Source organism: Brachionichthys hirsutus, chromosome 8 (assembly GCF_040956055.1).
Source record: "Brachionichthys hirsutus isolate HB-005 chromosome 8, CSIRO-AGI_Bhir_v1, whole genome shotgun sequence".
Classification (NCBI taxonomy): Eukaryota; Metazoa; Chordata; class Actinopteri; order Lophiiformes; family Brachionichthyidae; genus Brachionichthys; species Brachionichthys hirsutus.
The window spans coordinates 381,364-403,726 of NC_090904.1; the positions used below are offsets into that span (position 1 = coordinate 381,364).

Here is a 22,363-nt window from a genome sequence, read left to right on the forward strand (position 1 = left end):
TAGATCACTATCGATCAATAACGGATGGAGTGAGGAAAGGTTAGCAGAGATAAGCCCGTTTTTAAGCAATAGATACCAAAGTACTTGTAGAAGTACAACACAAGACATTGAGGTGGAGGGTTGGATTTCACCTCAAAGCAGAGGTTCAGCACAGCTGGCCAGATGTGCCTGATTCAAGGAGATTAATTCAAAAACTAATATGGGCCCAAACACGGAGTTAGTTAAAGAAGAAGGGTAAAATGTGTCCCTCATACAGCCCGTCTGTGTGGAACACACACGTTTCACAGCCACACCCACACGTGCACATTTAGGTCACAGGTCGACGAGCACAACCCTGGAATCTCAATCCAGATTACAGCCATAACAATATTAAAATGCTCTTTGCCTCTGAGTTAAGCTTTTAAAAACTAACATGATGATCTCTGAGCTGAAAAAGCACTTCTCGCCCCACAATGCACGAATGCATGTGTGTGTATGTGAGCGTGCAGACGCCTAATTGATCATCAAGATTATATATCTCATTACTGCTGGTTTTAGCATTTGACATGTGTAATTCATGATTTTGTCAGTACTTCCTGAGGACAGCCCCCACCTCTGCATCCTGCCCCCACGCCAGGCTTCATGGTCCGCTGGCCGGCTGAAATCCATCGTACAGGCATGAGAGAAAAATACTTCAATAATCAACGTTCTTAATGTTCAAATGTAATCCACGTCATCAGGATAAACCCAATCGTCTTGGATTTGAAGGGGAATCACAATAAAATAGTTTTAACGTAACAGAAACGTGAAAAATAATTTAGCAGAAGAGTAATGTACGATATTGAACGTCCTATTCTGTGACTGTCAGAGGGAGGCAGACAGAGTGAATTAAGCAGCCCGTTCTCGTATCAGAGCTGCTTTCTGTGAGAGGATGAATCTGATCAGGAATGCGCAGCAGCAAACAAGTGTCATCGTTAACTGGACTTCCAATCGAGACAAATCTATAATCCTAAACAACAGAAAGCAGCTTGAATGTTTTCAGCTAACAAAGACAGATCATCTGACACGGAGGAATAAATGCAGAAATGACAGCACGCAGATAACGAACCAATAAATAAGGGACCCCGAGTTTACGTGCGTCATTCCCATCACCTGTCCTGAAGAGTCAGCCGTTGTCCAGTCGGTAACAGAACTTCTCCCAGATTCTCCCTCTCGCCTAAATTCAGTCAATCCTTTGATTTCTGTGAGAAACACAGAAACAAAGATCTCAGCCGGTGCGTCTGACACGCAGGTAGCCGTGCCGTTCAGCACAGGAGCGTTCCTGTACTGAGGCTGGTCGGTCTGTCCAGACGGGTCCAGTCACGTCTGACTGAGACCATTCCAGTGTCCACGGAGCCCCCCCCCCCCCCCCAGGGCTCATCAGGGACTGGACTGTCCTGCAGTGAAACCAAAAGCCTCCTTCTCAGATGTTATCATCTGTACATTCCTGAAGATTGAAGGCGCAGTTATTAGTGATTATTAGTTTCAGGACCAAATCAGGCATAGGCAAACTAAGGCCCGGGGGCCATACACGGCCCGCTGTGCTTCTTAAGCCGGCCCGCCGAACTTGGCCATGCTTTCAGGTGCTGATCCAGTCAGTCACTGAACTCACAGCCACACCCACTGCTTCCATAGACGTGTGTGTGTGTGTGTGGGCGTGTCTGTCAAAAATGATGTCAGCCCACAAAGAGTAATTATTATAACTTAATTTATAACTACAAATAAAGAGCTCCGCCCTCCACTGTTCTCCTTTCTGGAGGTGAAGAGAGAGGAAAGGAGCAACAATTTACTGCTACTGTCCTGTCTTCTTGTCCTCTGAGGCATTTGTAGCAGACGCAGGCCACAGCAACCCAACCGTCTCCACCTCACCCTGTCCTTTGCATCGTCCTCCCCAGCCACTCTCATGTCCTCCCTCACTACGTCCATGTCTCTTCTCCCAGGTCGTCCTCTAGCCCTGTCCTTTGCATCGTCCCTGTCTCTCCTCTGGACATGTCCAAACCATCGAAGTCTGGTCTCTGACCTTGTCTCCAAAACGTCTAACCTTCACTGTCCCTCTTTTCGCCTCAGTTCTAAATGAGAAGTTATTCCTCCAGACTACTAATGAATTTGGAGATGATCTCAGATCTCTTCTCAGAAACTTTCTTCAGCATTAAATACAGGACAGGCAGCATTAGACCTTTTCAATCGTTAATTATTTTAATGTTAATCTATTTCGTGCAGTTATAACAAACATCTCTCCCACCTCTTGGGGCTGGGCCCCCCCAAAGTTGCGACCGTAGGACCGCCGCTGACAGACAGCACCTTTGAAGGTGCCGGCACGCTTTCTGTTGTCCAGGTTGACAGCAGGACGCGTCTCCGTTGTCCTCGTTGTCCTCGTTGTCCTCATGCCTGCTGGTCAGAACTATTAGTAAACGCTGCCTGAGCCCGGTTAGCCTGGTTAGCCTGGTTAGCCTGGTTAGCAGTCTTCGCATCGAGCTGCAGCTAATGCTAACTAGCTCAATGCGTTGATGTGATGACCCGGGAATTGATTGATCATGGCTAGCCTACGGACGTCGTTAGCCGCCTTGGCCGTCCCCGTGGTTCTGTTCGGGGCTTGTGGGGGTGAGTAACTCGCTCATAGGCTCGGAGCGGCTAGCCGACCGTGAGCTAACGTTAGCCAGCTTAGCTAGCTAACAGAGCATTTCTATTTAGTGTTATACCGATAAGAAAGCCTCGCTTTGATTTAAATATTAGCTGATTCATTTTATTGTGATTTCCCCTAAAGTATAAAACGTTAACTTCGGAGAGTTCTGTTAAATCGTGATCTAGTTCTAACTAAAGCATGAATGTAAGAGAGTTAAAGATCCTTTTGATCACCCCTAACTGCTGCGTTTAGTATCCCGCCTGACTAGATCGATGCATTCTTCACCGCTCTGTGAACCAAAGTAATCGATTGAATTGGCCGGTGACGTCGACGTCACGTCTCTCATGTCAGTCTCATTTCCTGTTTAACCAGCTTCTTTCTTTATTGTTTTTCTAATAGATTATAAAAACGATCTTCCATTTCCCTGGATCAGTCTCGTCCTAATCAAATGACTTGATCGGTTTAACTGTTGTTACATACGATCACCACCCCCCCCCCCCCCCCCCAGTCAGCACGTTGCTTCTCGTTTTTCAATGATTTTATTACTTCACGTTCTCGTTGAACCTTTTCTTGCCTCCCACACAAGGAACTCCTCGTTCTGCCATCTGTAGACGGCGACACGCCACCCACTGGTGTGACAGAAGATGACTACTTATTGTCCTTATTATTTGGGGTTTAATGAAATAACCGTTGCTCTTACATTCGCTCGCGTGTTCCGTTAATTATTGACGTCGCACCCTGCAGATCAAGTCGTGTTTTTAATTCCACCGCCGGTGTTGCTCCTTCTGCCTCTGCAGCGCTCCGGTGTAACTGCACGACGGCCCCGTGTCAGAAGACCGGCTCCCAGTGTGAGACCGACGGCGCCTGCATGGCCTCCACCTCCTTCATCAATGGTGAAGAGCAGCACACCCGGATCTGCATCTCCCGGGACAAGCTGGAGCCCCCTGGACAGCCGTTCTACTGCCGCAGTGCAGAGGGCCTGCTCAACATCCACTGCTGCTACAGCGACTACTGCAACAGCATCGACCTTCAGGTGCCCTCAGGTGAGAAGGGAGTGTCCCGCACCATCACCTGCGTGGGCAGAAGCAGAACCTCCAACATGCTTTGAAAGAGTAACATGTCCGAAGCGCTTCCATCGCTCAGTCTCCAGGTCTGGGGGTGATGGTGTCTCCAGGTCTGGGGGTGATGGTGTCTCCAGGTTTGGGGGTGATGGTGTCTCCAGGTCTGGGGGTGATGGTGTCTCCAGGTCTGGGGGTGATGGTGTCTCCAGGTCTGGGGGTGATGGTGTCTCCAGGCCTGGGGGTGATGGTGTCTCCAGGTCTGGGGGTGATGGTGTCTCCAGGTTTGGGGGTGATGGTGTCTCCAGGTCTGGGGGTGATGGTGTCTCCAGGTCTGGGGGTGATGGTGTCTCCAGGCCTGGGGGTGATGGTGTCTCCAGGTCTGGAGGTGATGGTGTCTCCAGGTCTGGGGGTGATGGTGTCTCCAGGACTAGCGTCTGTGCTAACTTTAGTGACTCATGGTGCTTCAGAACTGGACGCTATCCGCCCCCGCCATGAACAAAGAGCAACTCTGCTGAAGTTCTCATCCTGAAGCAGTTCTTTACCAGCCTGGTCTGAACAAACGACTCGTATTTTGACACGGAATGTCTTTGCTTGCGTCTCTGACTCGAGTCCGAGTGCAGATTTCCTCCTCTGCACACTATGAAAGAGATATGTGGAAAAACTGCATCGTTCGCCCTTCATGCGTGTTCTGGTCCGGTGATCCTGGAAGGTAGTCGATCATTGATCTGATCAGCCAGGCAGATTTTCTTTTAAATCAACAAACGAAATCCTTTCTCTAAATCGATGGTGAGAAACGGAACCCCCATCAGGAGTAAACGGACCCCTCACTGCAGATCAATGAGCCAGAGAACTGGAAATGATCGATAACCGGCTCATCAGGGAGCGCAGCCAGAGCGTTAGGCCGTTAACTCTCCACGCTTCTCTCCTAGCTACAGCTCAGGCGGGCCCGGAGGGGGGCTATGGCCCTGCTGGGACGTGGGGGTTGCTGGAACTCGTAGCTGTGATCGCAGGCCCTCTGGTGCTGCTGTGTCTGCTGCTGCTGGGGGCCGCGTTCCTCCTCCAGGTCCACCAGAGGGCGTACAGCCACAGGCAACGGCTGGACGTGGAGGACCCCTCCTGTGACAACCTGTGCCTGGCAAAAGACAAGAGCCTGCAGGACCTCATATACGACCTGTCCACATCGGGGTCAGGCTCGGGTCAGTGTCCTGCACGAGGCCCCCCCGCTGGCTCCGGCTGCCCGTGACTCTCCTTCTGTTCCCGTCCCCCGTGAGCAGGCCTCCCTCTGTTCGTCCAGCGGACCGTGGCCCGAACAATCGTCCTCCAAGAGATCATTGGCAAGGGGCGCTTCGGGGAGGTCTGGAGAGGGCGTTGGCGAGGCGGAGACGTAGCGGTAAAGATCTTCTCATCCAGGGAGGAGCGCTCCTGGTTCCGTGAGGCTGAGATATACCAGACCATCATGCTGCGCCATGAGAACATCCTGGGCTTCATCGCTGCCGACAATAAAGGTGCAAACCCGAGTCCACTCGACGTGCTGGAGGTCGTGGATCTCACGTCTGGTCTCTCTCAGATAACGGCACGTGGACCCAGCTGTGGTTGGTGTCGGATTACCACGAGCACGGCTCCCTGTTCGACTACCTGAACCGCTGCTCCGTCACCCCTGAAGGGATGGTCCGGCTGGCCCTGTCCGCCGCCAGCGGCCTGGCACATCTGCACATGGAGATCCTGGGAACTCAAGGTAGTTTCTCATTGATGTTTGATGTGCAAAGCAGTAAACGTTCTGCGTATCCCGGGACCAGCCCGCCTCAGGTACCGCCAACAGGTCGTGTGTGGTCCCGACATCCGTCTGGAGAGTAAACGGCGTGCAGAACCTCATTTGTAATGTGTGATGAGATCTGTCGTCTGTTCTTGAAAGCAGTTTTCAGTTATTTGCTTAAAACCCAAGAGCAAGTGAGAACAAACCTCACTTCTGTTTCTCATCATCCATGCCCATGAGCTTGTGCGTTGTGCATGAGTCCAGACCGGTGACACGTGCGCTGCTTTTGGTAGGGAAGCCTGGCATCGCCCACAGAGACCTGAAGTCCAAGAACATCCTTGTGAAGAGGAACTGCTCTTGTGCCATCGCCGACCTGGGCTTGGCCGTCCGTCACGACTCTGCGACAGACACGATTGATATCGCACCCAATCAGAGAGTGGGCACCAAGAGGTCGGTGCCACACCCCGTCAGCCGCCGACCCACCCTCTCAGAATATCCCATAATCCTGTGTTTTCACGCGTACAGGTACATGGCTCCGGAGGTTCTGGATGAGACTATCAATATGAGACACTTTGACTCGTTCAAATGTGCAGACATCTACGCCCTGGGGCTGGTCTACTGGGAGGTGGCACGCCGCTGCAGCGGTGGAGGTCAGGCTCGGCTTTACTGCCCGTCCGTAGCGGGGCAGCAGTGACCTTGTCATTGCCCTGTGTTTTTAGGGGCTCTTGAGGAGTACCAACTGCCCTACTACGAGCTCGTACCTTCTGACCCCTCCGTGGAGGAGATGAGGAGGTTGGTGTGCGACCAAAAGCTACGCCCCAACATACCCAATTGGTGGCAGAGCTACGAGGTATAGAAATAAAAACTCATCTCAGATCTTATTACTAATCGTGTTACACATGAGACTGTTCGGAGACTTGAGCACCTGGAGCTCAGGGTTGGAACGGCATCATTTATATCGTCGTCGTGGCGACTCATTCTCTGCTGTAAACTCTTACTCTTCTTGTCTCCCCACTTCTGTTCCAGACTTTGCGGGTTATGGGTAAAATCATGAGGGAGTGTTGGTACGCGAATGAAGCCGCCCGCCTGACGGCTCTGCGTGTTAAAAAGACGCTGTCCCAGCTCAGCGTCCACGAGGACATGAAGGTGTGAGTCTGCGCTGAGAGAAGACCACGAGTCACACGACCATTCCTCCCCCGAAGCCGCTCGACTTCGCGACACGCCCTACCTCGCTCAGCGACGGCTGCCCGACCGGAACCTTCGTTCCTTCCTGCAGGACCGGGAGACCCGCGAGGCTCCTGGAGTTCCTCTGTCACCTGTACGCAGTGCAAAATAGGACAGATTGAAAAGTGTCTTTGATCAACTTTAGCTTCTTTTGTCCTTGAAAGGGGGCGGGGCTGGCGGGGTGGGGAGTGTTCCTCCTCCTCTTTGAAATGATTTGGTCTTGTGAGTGATGGTGAAGGGATTTCATCGACGACAGCTGTGTGATTCGGGCGTCGGCTGTTGAGACGCGTTGACATTCAGCAAGGACTCCCGAGACTTCCGTGTCCCTGCAGAATTGGGACGCCTTGCCCAACGTGACCCGGCTTTGGACCACGAACCACGTCGCTGTTACAAACCTCAGGTTTTCCTTCTGCTTGTCAATCATTGGAGTTTTAGTTTGTGTAGCTTTAGAACCCTCTTAAGCAAATGTCACTAGAATGTAGGGACGGGTGTCGCTGCAGAGCAACGGATGCTGGCTCCACACACCAGCAGCCAGACCGTTGACCGTCCCGTGACCCTGGAGAGACCACACTGTTCCGGGCTCACAGACAAACCGGGTTTAACCGGATTTAATTTGCAGCAGCTCGTGCTGTTTAACTACCACAAAGGTGGACGTTCGGTTGTCTGTCTGCTAGCGGGATAACGCGAAGTTACTGACGCCTCAATCTTCAGGAAATGTTGGGAATGTTACCGGCAACAGATTCAATTTGGGTTTAATCCAGGAGAGATCCTGGATTAACATTGAAAACCATTTAGGGATTCAAAAATCTGTTAAAAGTACACAACTTCAATTAACTTATCCCCTCCTTGGTTGGTGTATAAAGACACCAAGAACAATCTAGAACCTTCTGACGATGGTCCGGAGCACCATGTGGACGGTGCCGAGCTAACGATTAGGGGAACGAGCTGCTTGGCGGAGGGCTGCGCTCTGACTGCTTTTCTAGTTCTCATTTTTAATCCCATTCAGAAACACCCGGAATCTTTTTCCTGAGCTTTTAAGATGATGCTTGTGTGTTTTCGACCTGTAAATGAGAATGTGTTGCTATTTCGGTGTTTTAGGTATCTGACTCGTGTACCAATCTATTTCCTGACCTCTGATCGAACTGCTTCTGTTGACTTCCTCATCTTGTCCTGTCTCCTGATTGCTCCATTCTTGACCATACAGCACTTAATCAATGTGCAAGTTGTAAATGGTTTGTTTCTTTTAATTACTGTCATAATTTACTGTCTGCATTTTTATTTCCAGGAAATGGGTGTACCGGTACTTTTTTCCCACAGGTACTATTTGTGTGTGGCCTAATAAGGCCACGTGCGCTACTACTGACCTCGCAGCACTGAAACCAAATGTTCTCAGAATGATCTCTGGTTACTGCTGGCCGTGTGTATTTAAGGTCTCACCACTGGAAATGAGAATGTTTATCCAAACCATGTCAGTCAGCTGTTGTACATCCAGAATGTAACCTGTGAAGAGAAGCCGATTGTCTTTTGGGACAAGAAATGTTGAAACAAAATACTACTGAAGTGTCCCGATGCCGTCTCACCGCGTGACCGATGCTTTTGCTCAACCGTTCCACGCACTGCTTTGTTTCAGTCTTCAATGGCTGTTGCTTTTGGCTGGAAAGATTGAGGCGATCCGTTTGATGGGGTCAAAAGTATTTATGCACCTCAGAGGCCAACTGGAAAAGTCAAAGTTTGACTGTCAGATTTTATCTGCCTCTGCAAAACACAGAAAGGTATTAAAAGGTTATATACCTTGCTCCAGGTTTCCCCTTGGAGGGATCAGTTTGGTGTTAAATACTCCCCAGTCATGTTCTCATGGGAGAACTGTATCCATGTAAAATCCCCTTCAGGTATTCAGTCATGTACCTACTGTGTAAGTGTAAAGTAATAAATGCAGTTGTTTTGCTATGTGGCGTATTTCTTTTACAATTCCTCATTTAAAGCAAACTTGGATTCTGTAAAGTATCAATGAAGTATTTGCAAACTGTCTCTTGTCCAACAGCCAAGTTTTCCTGAGCTCTCATGGTAATATGTTCGGCACCGTAGTGGATTTACCGTCTCACCATTATCACCTGTTGAAGGTCCAATCAGGGCTTTATATTGCTCCACCATTCCTGTGACCCCTGACCCAACCTCATGAAATGCAGGATTCAGAAGTCCTATATATTTAAATTGCTAGCTATGTTTGTCTGTTCGTAAGGTATCGTAGAAAGCCGCTACAGAAGTCAGTATTTCAGGTGAAAACGTTTAGTTTATTCCCGCTGCCCAAACATGACCCCGATAGAAGTTCAATTTATCCAAAGTTTTGCGCCTCATTTTAATTATCTCAATACAGATTACTACAAAATAGTGGATTTACATACAGGTACACATTCATTCATTTTCATACCAAAGACTAGGTGTAGCGTGATCCCGCCCCGTCATGAAAACGGCAGAAAATTCTGTTTGCTTTTAATAAAGACTGAACAAACCCCTTTAAGACATGACAATCTGGTCTAAACTCATCACTCCAGAACACGGCCGTCACCACGGAGACACCGAGGGTTGAGTCGTTAACGTCACCATTCAGATAGCATTTTAAAAAAAATATATCTTGTGTAGTAAGTAAATCTTCTTAATGCTAAGATTCAAACTGTGGAAGACATAAGCAGACAAAGATGTTGTGAAAACAAGATGCACGAGCCATTAAATATTCAATACGTGACAGAAACATGGAAAAAACAAGCCCCATAAACGTCCAGACCAACTTCATTCAGAAAGTAAACTTATTCATCGCTAACGAGGCTCCCAATGTGCTCGTCCAGGTTTGTGTTACTTTGATGCTGATGTCGATTTCAAAGTATCAGTGAGACGCAGACGACTGAACCATCTCAGGTCTAAAGTCTGAATGTTAGATTAAAAGCAACAATTGTTACAAATCTTCAAAGCCATCATAACTTCGTACAACCTGTATGTGTTGTACATACGTAGTATACTTAATGATTAATTCCCAACCCTCCACCTACACTGAAATAATCCACCTGCCTGAATGGTGAATAAATGGAGGCTGGCTATAACGTAACGTGGCAGAACGACCACACACACACACACACACACACACACACACACACACACACTCGACTTGATTTATATTATTGGTAATACGTGTGTTAGCCGCCCACTTGATTCCCGTTCCACACGCCTCTCGCCCCGTCCTGCTTCAACTCGTTCTTCATGCTTCGCCTGTAATCAAAGAAATCACGTAAATTGTAATCTGGAAAATATGTTGATGACAACTGTACTTGATATACAGTACAACAAAGGTGTGTAGAAATACACACGTCGCGGTACTCACCCTGTTCTCCGTCAGTAAGCACCAGTGCCTGGAGGATGTCTGACAGGGAGACGATTCCCTTCACGACATCCTGCTCATCCACCACGACCAGCCGGTGCACCTAAAAGAAACGCTCCAGCGTCAGCGCCATCGTCTCCGAGTGCGGGACGGGAGGACGGGAGGACGGCTCGTCGAGACGCACCTCTGCCTCCACCAGCCTGTTGATGACGGCCTCCAGAGTCTCGCTGCTGTTGCAGGTCAGCACCCCCTCAAAGTACTGGGAGCGGTGCTGCAGCGCTTTGGTCACCGTCACGTCCAGATTGTTGTACGTCTTCTCTGCTGCGAGATTCTGTGTCAGACATTTGATTTATATTACAGCCAGCAAAATAGACATAGCTGAAGCAACAATGATGTCATACCCTGCCAGTTGGGAATCAATTATATTAAACAGCAGGAAGCTCAGTCATAATCGTCTGCTTATAGGCAGGCTGACAGAACGACTTACGATAACATCAAACTTGGAGTATATGTCCACCACTCGACCTGCAAGAGAGGCAGCATGTAAACAGAGTGCACGTCTGGCCACCAATGAGCAGTCATCCAGCGAGCACACCTCTGTCATCGACAACAGGAAGCGCCGACACTCTCTGTTCAACGAAAATGCCCAGCGCCGTGTACAGCGGCGTGTCCGTCTGGACGACGGCGATGTTCCGGAACGTTCCGATGCCCAGCTCCTCTAAAGTTTCATTCAAGAAGGAAGGTTTTGGCATCTCTGATATCTGTGAACAATAACATGAGATCGTATCGAATGGTTTTACGTATTGTGTCGTTAGCGCAGTTGCTATTCACACGCTGGGGAATCCTGAGAGCTCGTTATTGTGGGGAGGAGGACGAGGAACGAGCGACTCACAAAAAGCTTCAGGAACTTGAGGATCCTCTTGTGCGTCAGAATGTAGAGCGTGTTCCCCGTCAGGGGGTCGATTACGGGCAGCCTGTGGATCTTATTCTTCAGCAGAGACGACACCGCGTCATACAAGCTGGGATGAGAAGAGAAGTTAGCGAGGAAAATGAGTTTAGAGTAGCTTCTTAGGCAAGAAACACAATAAGGTTAGCATTTATAATATAAATATGGGTCAAAAACAACAGCTTGAATCTGCTGGTTCCCATGGCGATGCTCGGGTGATTGTGTGAAATCAACTGGAGTCACCGCTGCAGATCAGGCATGAATCATAGATCAAACGCACCTCGCACAGGGAGATATGCTGACCAGCGGCTTGAAGGAGTCCTGCAGGTACACCTCTAGCACGAAGAGAGCACAAAGAAGCGCTCACGTCACCAGCCAGCAGCAAAGCAGACGCCGGGGGAACATGCTCACCTCTCCATGTTTCGATTTTGTGCTCTTCCAATTCATATATCTGAACCTGAAAGAGGGTTAGGGTCATCTTCAGGAAGGCAGAATAACACGTTTAAGATTTGAATGTTACATGTAATCTTACAAGTCACAGAACAAATCTAATTGCTGCCCACCAACTTACCAACGGAGACTTGTAGTAGCGATGAAGAATGTTAATAAAGTCTGTAATGGTGAGCATACCTGTGGAGAAGTCGGGACTTTACTTTATTCCGTCTGTTGCAGAGCAGAAATGTGAGCTGAAATGTACCCTTACCAACGAAGCACTGCCTGTTACTGTCCCACAAAGGCGCTGCTCTCACCCCGTTAGAAACAAGAGCAAAAAAAGCTTTTTTGACCTGTTAAATCAATCACACCATGCTTTTATTGCTGCATTAGCCCATGAGCAATGGTCTGCATTTTGAGATTTCAACCTTCATCTAACCTGAAGTGATGTATCAAATACTACCAGTTTGGAGCTGGTGGGTACGAGGTCATAGCACCGGTGAGACTTCATAAATCTGGTGTAGACATTGTGCTCAGAGTCTGGGGGAGAGAGAGAGAGAGAGAGAGAGAGAGACTGCTCAGCTCTTTACACACCTCCATGCCTCATGTCTTTTATAAAACGCCATTACCCTCTTGGATTGGTTCCTTTTTGCCCTCAAAATCATCAATAGTCACTGGAATCTGAAATAAAAACAGCATTAATCATTTATTTAGTCCAGGTCATCTCCTAAAGAATGAGACTCTGAATATTACTGTAGTTATTAATGTTTACATTTAAACTCTTCGGTTCTTTCACACAAGTGTGGAACTGCACCGCAACTTGTACCCAAGTCAACAAGCCTGGCAAACCGTTAGCATTAAGCTAATATAAGGAGCGAGCCTAGCCTAGCCTAGCCTAGCCTAGCCGAATGCTACTTCAGCTTCGTTAGCGGCCTTTACCTCATTTAAAGTGCAAAACGTGGTCCGTGTAATCAATTCAAAACAATATGCCCTAGATAAAGGTAAAAAGGTGAAAAGGTGTGCGTCCCCTCTGCTACCCTTCCGAGAGTTAAGCTAGCCTGGTGCCTGCTCGCTGCTACAGTTAGCCCGCTTCGGAAAGTCACGTCTGGTCACTTTGGCGTAAAGCGCGTGTTGGAAAAGGAACCATTCATATGTTAAAGTTAGCTGGGTAACTTACACACTCCATAGCGCCGTGTCGGCTTCGCTCCGTTCCCAAAGAACTTCCGGGGTCATGAACTCGAGCAAATAACCGCTACCGTAGCGCATGTAATGCGCCGCACCACAATCCGGCCTGGTGGCGGTGGCGCGCTCAGGATCTCCCTCTGCGGAGGCCTCAGTCATCCAGGTGGAGGCAAATCACCAAGAGCAAAAAGGAGCAGTCATCCAGTCGAGGTAATTCACCAAGAGCAAAAAGGAGCAGTCATCCAGTCGAGGTAATTCACCAAGAGCAAAAAGGAGCAGTCATCCAGTCGAGGTAAATCACCAAGAGCAAAAAGAAACAGTCATCCAGTCGAGGTAAATCACCAAGAGCAAAAAGAAACAGTCAACCAGTCGAGGTAATTCACCAAGAGCAAAAAGGAGCAGTCATCCAGTCGAGGTAATTCACCAAGAGCAAAAAGAAACAGTCATCCAGTCGAGGTAAATCACCAAGAGCAAAAAGAAACAGTCAACCAGTCGAGGTAAATCACCAAGAGCAAAAAGAAACAGTCATCCAGTCGAGGTAAATCACCAAGAGCAAAAAGAAACAGTCAACCAGTCGAGGTAATTCACCAAGAGCAAAAAGAAACAGTCAACCAGTCGAGGTAAATCACCAAGAGCAAAAAGAAACAGTCAACCGGACCTGTTTCCATTTGGTTTTTTACCAGTTAAAACAGTAAAAACGAAAAATAATGAGTAACAGGTTTATTTATACACAAAACTGTTTACAGCAAGATTTCTGAATTAACATTGACCCACAAGGGAAAGATGTTGTTCAGGTGCACAACATCACCTGCATCATCATCATCATCATCATCAACTTTACATCACGTAAATAGAAGAAAAAAACCTTTTAGAGCACCTTGAATCATGAAGGTAAGGAGACGGGGGGGGGGGGGGGGGGGGGCGTTAAGGCACAAGACACAGCATCAGCAGCTTCTCTTAGACCATCATCAATCACCCATCAATCTTCTAACTCCTCAGCAGAGAAGGTGATAAAGTTATTCACGGTCCGAACATCAGGAGGGGGGGGGGGGGGGTCCACATGTGATGCCATAGTAAGGCTAACGGGTCTCCCAATCTCAAGCAAGTCAACAATATACATTTAAAGGACTGTCCTCATTCCTGACTCGTTTTTATGAACCATCAACTCAAAGCCCAAATCCAAATATCAGCTCCATGAAAGCAGCACTTTAAATCGGTTTAAAAACGATTCTCTCATCAGAACGCACTTACTGTCTTCTAGGATAGTGAAGGGTGAGCACACACAACATGTAACCAAGAGTATCAAACCAATTCCTAAGACTATTTACATTATATAAAAGTACCATAAATGGTAAATAGCAAACGTATTGATTACTAAATGGGGGCTGTCCATAAGAACATCTTTGTTACAGCAAATAAGGAAAACAGAGTTACAGAAACAATGGAGGAGAACTAATATACTTTGCTGAAGAGCTTTAGAACCCAAGTTGTTAAAGCTACAACTACATTTCTCCATCGTGGTGACAATTCAAGAGTTAAAGGGTACCCGAAGATGAGTTGGTAAAAACGAGAAGAGCTGGAATCAGTGATATTTATAATGCGAGTCGAGGAGTCAGAAAGACACTGACATTCTAGCACACATTAAAAGCACTGTGTGCCGAGCCCGACAGTCCAGCATTGTATATAAAAGAAAGTGGAAATGATAGCAGTCCTTAAAAAGGTTCCTAACAAGCTCTCACCGCGCATCAGCACAACCCAGAGACAGAAGACAACGCCGTCCACGACAGCAACACGTCATGAAATATGCATCTCTGGAAGTATTTTGCATCGGAGTATATTGTTGAACTTCAAAGGTACATTTGGGGGAACCGTTTGTCTCCTGCCTGGCTGTGCCCCAGCGGAGCAGAGCAGTCCCCTTTAGCGTCTTGGGGGTGGTGAGGTCAGCGTTAAGCTGGTGAAGATGAGCCCCCCGTATTCATGTCCTGGATACATTTCTACATCACGGCACACCTCTTCTCCTCCGGGGGGGCATTTCCGTCAGCTTTCTCCATCTCCAAAATGATCCGATTGAAAACTTCCACAGCAGTCTAGAACATTGTCATCAAAACGTGAATCTGGGTCAGAAGTGATCACGTGATCAACTCAAAAGTCATCATTACCTCGTTCTCTTTGGCCGAGGACTCCATGAAGGCAGCGCCCCAGGAAACAGCAAGCTTCTTTCCATCTTCTGGCTTGATGACCCTGGGGGAAATGAAGTGGAAAGTTCAATGACCGAAAACAGAAAAAACTCTATTTCAGGATGTGCTGCCAGGACGGTGACAAAAAAGGAAATGGCAACATCTTAATAGTTTATTTTTTTAAACGCAAAAGACTGGCTATTTTCATCTCATCAAGAAGACCAAAGCCAGCATGCGTTAGTCCGTTAATCCGGAGCCTGTGGCCTTGCTACTGAAGACACTTAGCACGCCACACAGAACGATATGTCCCAATTCAAGAGAAAGACAAAGCACTTCACAAGGGCTCTCAGAAGCACTGCTGAGCATGTTTGCTTGTCCATCGGTCTAAATAAACACGACGCAGCGCCCCTCCCTGGCATCCCCAAACACCCCCGTCAGCGGTCGATTACCTCTCCATGTGGAGATCCTTTTTGTTACCAACAAGAACAGTGGGGACCCTAAAAAAACACATATCCTTGTTACAAAAACAAAATCACACGGAAAGTCAATTTTGAATCGTTCGTTTCAGTAATTCAACGAAACTCACTGAATCTTGCCAACCATGTCCAGCAGCTTGTCATGTAGAGCCTGCACAACTTCAAAGCTGAACACAGACAAACATGAAAGAACATCCACACGCATGTGAGGAGACCGTATCGAAACTGTACGACAGGCTACTGTCAACTTATTACAAGTACTAGGAATACATTCATGTACCGGTACACAGAGGGAGCACAAACGCAAATCAGCTGTTAGACATTTTCGTGACTGCAGAATATTATAAATGCTGAAGTCTATGCACAAACAGAAGCTAAATAAATTATTAAACCCTTACTGTAAATTACATTTATATTTTAACTACTGAAAGCACCTCAGTGCATGTGATAAACGCACAAAGATCACGTGCACGCTGCACCGATAGTCCACTAAGGCTTGGCTTCAGAAGCCGTGCCGGAGCATTCTTCACCGTCAGTCACGCGTGCTGAATTCTACAGGAAGTCTGGGGGCTGGTGCAGGAAGTGAGCACAGGAATGCTGCAGGATCGGACTTTGCCCACAAGGAATGTGGCAAGATGCCTCCAAGGACCTGCCAGAAGATGGTGTCTGGCTGTGGTTGAATCATTTGGTTTGGGTGTGTATGTGAGCACACACACACACATATACGTATATATATATATACAGTGGAACCTCGGTTCTCAAACAACTCGGTTTTCAACCCACAAAATGGAGTTTAAAAATGCCTCGGCAGTCGATGAGATTTTCAGAGTTCGAACCGAAGACGCGTGAACGAAGGCGGCGCGCATCATTACCTTTCAGATCACGGACAATCATCCACTCACCTTTTCAGGGAAGTCACTGAATAGACAAGGACATAGCCATGGATGTCCATCGAGTGGGACTGGTGAAAAATTGAGTACTCGTCCTAAAGAAAGAAGTGAGTATCATAAATATATTGGGCATGAAGTTCACCAAACACTCCACATTATTAGATTAGGACAGACACAGTACTGGAATAGTTTCCAGAAAATGCTTCAGGTTAAGTATCAGCACTTCACAAGTGTTCAATTAAATACAGTTTCATGGTTGTGAGACTTACTTGACCAGCTGTATCAACCAGCTGAAGATTGTAGTCTTGACAATTCAAGCAGACCATTTTGTTAAAAGCTGAGGAATAGGATAAACTGGTTTTACCAAATATTTATTTGAACTCTATTGTGACCTTTTTTACTGAAATAGAAACAATTTAGTACTAAGACTTACTGTTCTCAATGGTGGGGTCATAGGAGTCAACAAATTGTCCTTCCACAAACTGTATGGTAAGGGATGACTTTCCTGAAGGGCAAAGAATCAGAACATACAATGTCATTCTACATCAAATGGTCTCTGTAGGCCTAAACTGAGTAATAAAATAATGTCAAGAGCAGAAAGACTCCACTGGACTCGCTTCAGACACGTTCCCTCATGAAGCCTTCCGGCAACATCACCATGATAAACGTAAATTATTGTACATCAGTTTACTCTATAGTATCCAGATTGATGTGGATACAAGCAATCCCCTTTGTGATCCAATACGAGTAAAATGTAGGATCATATCGGCGATACCGAGCCGATACATATGAATATAACCCCCCCAACTGCTTTGAATTATCTAATGTTCCCGTTAATGATGTACATTTCTGCAAATAAAGAAGTATCGAAAGTATCGGTATTTCAGTATCGGTCTGCAGAGTTCTCCAGACAGACTCGTCATGCTGTAGTTTTTGCTAAAAGTTGTAATAATTTGTGACCTTTGCATTTATGTTTTTGTAAGTTGTTCATAATTTAACTCTTTCTAATGCTTTGAAATGATACCCAAGGAGGCAAAACTGCAATATATTTAAATATTTGCAATTTGGTGGTGCTGAACACAACCTGGGTGCAACACCAGGGTATTTATGAATATAATCGATATTCAAATACAGTTACAAACGGCTTGGTGTTAACTATTCACGTTAAGTTATATGTTTGTGCTGCTGGAGAAAAGGCTTTGAAGGCAACACTAAAGCGGAACGTGGCCGGCTGAGGTAACTTCGTTAACTACTAATAACAGATGTCAATCAATCAAATCTTTATTTGCAGACACAATGGTCCAATTAAAAAGCACACATAACATTTACAACATTTACACAGTAATCCTATAATAACATCAGGTACCAATCACACCAAATTCCTGAGTTAAACTTCACAGCACTTAGGCTTGGCTGAGTCAGTGTTCTGATGATGTCATTCCCTGAGTCATGCAGCCGACATATAAACCTGCATACAGGTGTATAATACACCTGTATGCAGGTGTATAATACACCTGTATGCAGGTGTATAATACACCTGTATGCAGGTGCCTCAGCTGAGCATTAAGGGCGTTAACCCCGACACCACAGAACATCTCACTGGCGCTGGACCATCTGGGCTTCCTGAGAAGTATCCGCATGCAGTCATTGTACGCCACCCTCAACTTCTGCATGCTGGCCTGTTTGTACTTGATCCACAAGGGGGCAGTATAGAGTGGCGTACAAAAGGGTGACTTTGACCGCTTCAGAGCAAAAACTAAATTTCTTCTTCAGCATGTTAGCCTGCGCATACAGCATCCGCCGCTGTCTATACATGTCGTCATCATCTCCCAGCTGGTCATTGATGATGTGGCCCAGATATTTAGTTCTGCTGCAGACAGACAGCACTTGCCCTGACAGATAAAAGTTTGGGAAGTCCAAACCCGTATCCTCTCTGGTTCTGCAGACCGACGGCACTCTTCTTGGCATTATACTTTACATCAAACACTCTTCTTGGCATTATACTTTACATCAAACCTGATACCATAGCCAGTGCATATGTCCAGGAGCTGCTCGGGGACAATATGGCCAGGCCGTCAGCATACATGAAGTGATTGATCAAGGTGTCACCAAGCATACATCCAGTATTACAGCTGTTGAGCTGCACAGAGAGATCATGCATGTAGAAGTTAAAAAGTACCGGCGAAAGAAGCCCACCCTGGCGGACACCGTTCCCCACAGTAAAAGGAGGAGAGACCACATTACCCCCCCTAACCTGCATGGTCTGATCCGCATACCAATATGCCAGGATTCTAAGGAGACAGTTTGGCACACCTCTCTCCCTCAGCTTCAGGAACAGCTTCCGATGATTCACACGGTCAAATGCCTTAGAGGCATCGATGAAGCCCACCAATACAGAGGAGTCTTTAGCCTTATACATGTCAATCACTTCTTTCAGACCATAAATACACATGTCAGTACCATGCTTGGTTTTAAACCCAAATTGATTGTCGGTGGTGTTAAGAAAAGGTCTTAAGCGAATCAATAAGATTTTTTCTAAAACCTTAGAAATTACACTAGCAAGAGCAATCGGCCGGCAGTTATCCAGGCTCCCCACCTTGCCTGTCTCATCCTTAATCACTGGCACCAGCGTAACATGCAACATGGAGTCAGGCAGCAGCCCATGCGGCAATAAGCCTGTAAAACATAAGGCAAGCAGGACAGAGACCCTCTGGCTAGCAGGACAGAGACCCTCGGGCTAGCAGGACAGAGACCCTCGGGCTAGCAGGACAGAGACCCTCGGGCTAGCATACTTTAGGTGCTCTGCAGTGATTCTATCTGGACCATCAGCTTTGTTATCTGCCAGTTTATCTATTGCTTCACGCACCTCAGTAGCTGTGACCCCCACCACCTCGCTGTCAGGGACGCTCCCTACCTGAAAGGGGACACTGTCAACACAATTAAAGATAGCAGAGTAGTGCTGCCTCCACAGCTCAGCTATATTATCCGATCCAGGGACTCCCTCAACAGAACACGGCAGGGCCACACTTCCCCGATTCAAGGACTTCACCTCCTTCCAGAACCCAGTTACATTACAGCTGAGAAGCTTCTCAGCCAAAGAGTCAGCCCTCATCAGTCGTTCCTGCCTGGTGATATAACGAATGGCCGATTTATACCTGGCATGAGTCAGTTTTCTGTGGTCCAGAACAGGCCCCTGCCTGGGCCTGCCTGCCTGAAGCCACTCTCTGTGAGCGTCCCTGGCTGCAGCAAGGTGAGGAGCTACATGTTTGTGCCAGCCTGGTTTGCCTGTTTTACCGTGAGACCTATAGTTAGCTAAGGTGCCGCCAGCCGTACATAAGCTATTTACTATAGCATCATACATGACACAAAGATTACTGTAGTGGACTCTATCTTCACAGTTTGGATCAGAACATACAACAGCATCACATGGCAAGAACACCTTGTTCAGCAGTGCATCAGTTCTCCCATAGTAATACAAAACATCATCATCAGAGAGCTTCGACCAGTCTACTTTACGTCCAGCCCTGCCCTCGTTCTCTCTTATCAACTCTGGCAGACTATCAGCCTCAACATAAAAAACACAAGGAACGTGGTCACTCAGGGACGCGTCACACTTAACCTCCATTGAGCGGACGTTGTCATGAGCATCAGCCGTGGTCACACAGTGATCAACCAGGATGTTGTGTGCCAGGCTTCACTAATATAAGCAAAACTGTCAGCAGCACTCGGCTGGAGATGATGAGCTCACTATCCTCACAGAAGTGTACCATGTGTTTGGCAAACATGGAGCTCTTATCTGACAAGTCAGCGTTCCAGTCACCGACCACATAGACAGAAGTACAGGGATTAACCTGCACAAAAGAGTGAATGAAAGCGAGTTTGTTTAGGTAGTCATCCTCGTTCTCCTTACACTCATAAGGCATGTACACATTAAGAACCATGTCTTTAGCCACTGGTTAGTTTAAAAGGTCAACATATCGGAGGACTCGTCTAGTACACACGAGACCGTAATCCAGCGTTACTCCACTTAAGAGGAAAACACTAGCCTGCTAGCATGTTAGCTCGCGTGCTTTACTCACCTACAGACCTGGACATTAGCCTGCTAGCATGTTAGCTCGCGTGCTTTACTCACCTACAGACCTGGGCATTAGCCTGCTAGCATGTTAGCTCGCGTGCTTTACTCACCTACAGACCTGGGCATTAGCCTGCTAGCATGTTAGCTCGCGTGCTTTACTCACCTACAGACCTGGGCATTAGCCTGCTAGCATGTTAGCTCGCGTGCTTTACTCACCTACAGACCAGGACATTAGCCTGCTAGCATGTTAGCTCGCGTGCTTTACTCACCTACAGACCTGGACATTAGCCTGCTAGCATGTTAGCTCGCGTGCTTTACTCACCTACAGACCTGTAGCCTATGACAGCAATCTTTCGATGTTTGGGTCTCGGCATTGTTGTGGAAATGGCGTTCAATAGATTTTGAGCGTAGTTCGACTCCTAGTTCCGCTATCGAAGCAAACTTTTATCGCCACATTCGTCTCTCGTCACGTGACAACAACAAACTTTTCGGAACTGAAGCTCGAGCTCTCTTCGAGGCCTAGAGTTGAAAGTTCACCGTTGAAGAACAAGTACAGTTTGTACTTATCGAAAAAGTAGTCCCTTTTATGTTCCTGTTATAGTAATCTGTATCGATTAGCGGTTTAAATCGGTGGAACTGTCGCGCCTAAAGAGATTTCGGTGGGAAAAACCCTCTTATTTGACGATATTATGATTAGAAAGTCAAACTGATGGAAACGGTCCTTATGTGGGCAGGCCGTCGGAACATCAGCGACACGTCACGGCTAAGGTGGGCGTGGCGTGCTCTCCGGTCAATCTGCGCGGCAGAGGTCACGCTTTGTTGTCCCAGCAGGTCCTTTTAGGACTTTTCCAGGACACAATCACCTTACAGATGTCTCTCAAATATAGAATGTTACGGACAGAGGAATGTAAAGAACGTGGATGGTTACGCCCTCAACTCAATCTATTTTATTTAATCCAGCAAAACGCATCAGAAAATATTATTTTAGGAGTGTTGAGCACCTTATTTTGGTCATGATAGTGTAAAAATGTAAACAATAAAACATAAAAATACTGTAGAATTGACGATATGCTCATGTATTCTTTACATTGCAATAAAAAATATCCACTTAAACTTGAGTGGTCTGATGTCTTTTGTGTAGCCTAATGGTTATTGATTTATAGGACTGACCAAGGAATTTAGTATCGTGCTGAGGAGGAGTGAGTTTGTTGCTAGGAGTGCATTGCATAGCTTCCTATATATATATAATTAGCCTTTAATATTTCAGTTATTGTTCCCTTTTACTTATGTGGATATTTTGAATCCAAAAGTTAATAAATTAAATTGAGAATTGAATTAGGATCTGACTGTTTTCTGGCTCATGTGCAAAACCCGGATGGGACCGGAAAGTGTTCGGAGTGGAGCTAATCGCTACCGGGAGACGTTTACCGTCGTAAACAGCCTGATGAAAGCACAAAATAACCTCACTGGCGCATCCCCGACAAGGACAACTAATGCCACTGTCACGCGGAGCTCCGGAGAAATTTAAAAGTACTTTAATGGAGGATTGCCTCCGCTGCGTTATGTTGTAAAAGTCGGCTCCAAGGAGAAATAGTTAGCTAGCAAGCTATTTAGCCACTAGGTGGCTAGTTATAGCATTTTGGAGGCGGTGGGTGCCTAGCAACCGTTAATGAAACATTGACTTTGGAGGCTAACTAGCTAACATAGTTTAGGATAAGGCTTTGTTTTGCTAGCGGTAAAGAAGATGCCGCCGAGCCTTGAATGTCAAAATTAGCATCAGTCAGCAAAGTTTAACAAGTCAGGGTAATCGACCGAACTGCGTCGGCCTTATTACTAAACCCGACAGTGTTGCATGCTTTTTAGGAAGCGTCGCAGATGGAAAAGGGCTAACGGATCAGTGTGAATTTGAGCCAACTGTTAGCCTATATGTGCGGAAAGCTAATGGTAGCCACCGAGGCCGACCCGGAAACGAAGCGTGCTTGTTTCAACCCCTGTTGCGTTAATCAACGTCAGAGTAAACGCAATCTTTCCGTAGCAGTTTTTCCCCAGAGAGAACGTTGCCCTTAAATAAATTTTGTAAGGGGGCTTCTTAATTTTAACATTAAAAGTCAATCAACTGATGTGACAGTGCTGAAG

At 46.9% G+C, this 22,363-nt stretch overlaps 3 protein-coding genes across 3 annotated transcripts; 1 reads left to right on the forward strand and 2 right to left on the reverse strand.

Moving 5' to 3' along the window:
- The first annotated feature begins 2,552 nt into the window (after positions 1-2,552).
- On the forward strand, positions 2,553-6,607 carry LOC137898532 (activin receptor type-1B-like). The gene is made up of 9 exons (XM_068742576.1): positions 2,553-2,619; positions 3,439-3,684; positions 4,632-4,898; positions 4,977-5,207; positions 5,270-5,437; positions 5,749-5,905; positions 5,981-6,105; positions 6,175-6,305; positions 6,482-6,607. Exons 1-9 carry the CDS (start codon positions 2,553-2,555, stop codon positions 6,605-6,607), a joined length of 1,518 nt encoding a protein of 505 aa, XP_068598677.1.
- A 2,342-nt stretch (positions 6,608-8,949) lies between these two features.
- prkag1 (protein kinase, AMP-activated, gamma 1 non-catalytic subunit) lies at positions 8,950-12,613 on the reverse strand. Its single transcript, XM_068742580.1, has 13 exons — positions 12,605-12,613; positions 12,057-12,108; positions 11,867-11,967; positions 11,699-11,780; positions 11,567-11,625; positions 11,407-11,452; positions 11,276-11,330; positions 10,942-11,068; positions 10,645-10,810; positions 10,537-10,574; positions 10,234-10,380; positions 10,053-10,152; positions 8,950-9,940 (listed from the first exon to the last, which is right to left on the reverse strand). The coding sequence occupies exons 1-13, from the start codon at positions 12,611-12,613 to the stop codon at positions 9,930-9,932; spliced, it is 993 nt and encodes a 330-aa protein (XP_068598681.1). The 3' UTR covers positions 8,950-9,929.
- A 701-nt stretch (positions 12,614-13,314) lies between these two features.
- On the reverse strand, positions 13,315-20,943 carry LOC137898538 (GTP-binding protein Rheb-like). The gene is made up of 8 exons (XM_068742582.1): positions 20,550-20,943; positions 16,586-16,657; positions 16,422-16,489; positions 16,165-16,247; positions 15,373-15,429; positions 15,236-15,283; positions 14,769-14,850; positions 13,315-14,696 (listed from the first exon to the last, which is right to left on the reverse strand). The coding sequence occupies exons 1-8, from the start codon at positions 20,599-20,601 to the stop codon at positions 14,604-14,606; spliced, it is 555 nt and encodes a 184-aa protein (XP_068598683.1). The 5' UTR covers positions 20,602-20,943; the 3' UTR covers positions 13,315-14,603.
- Between the last annotated feature and the right edge of the window lie 1,420 nt (positions 20,944-22,363).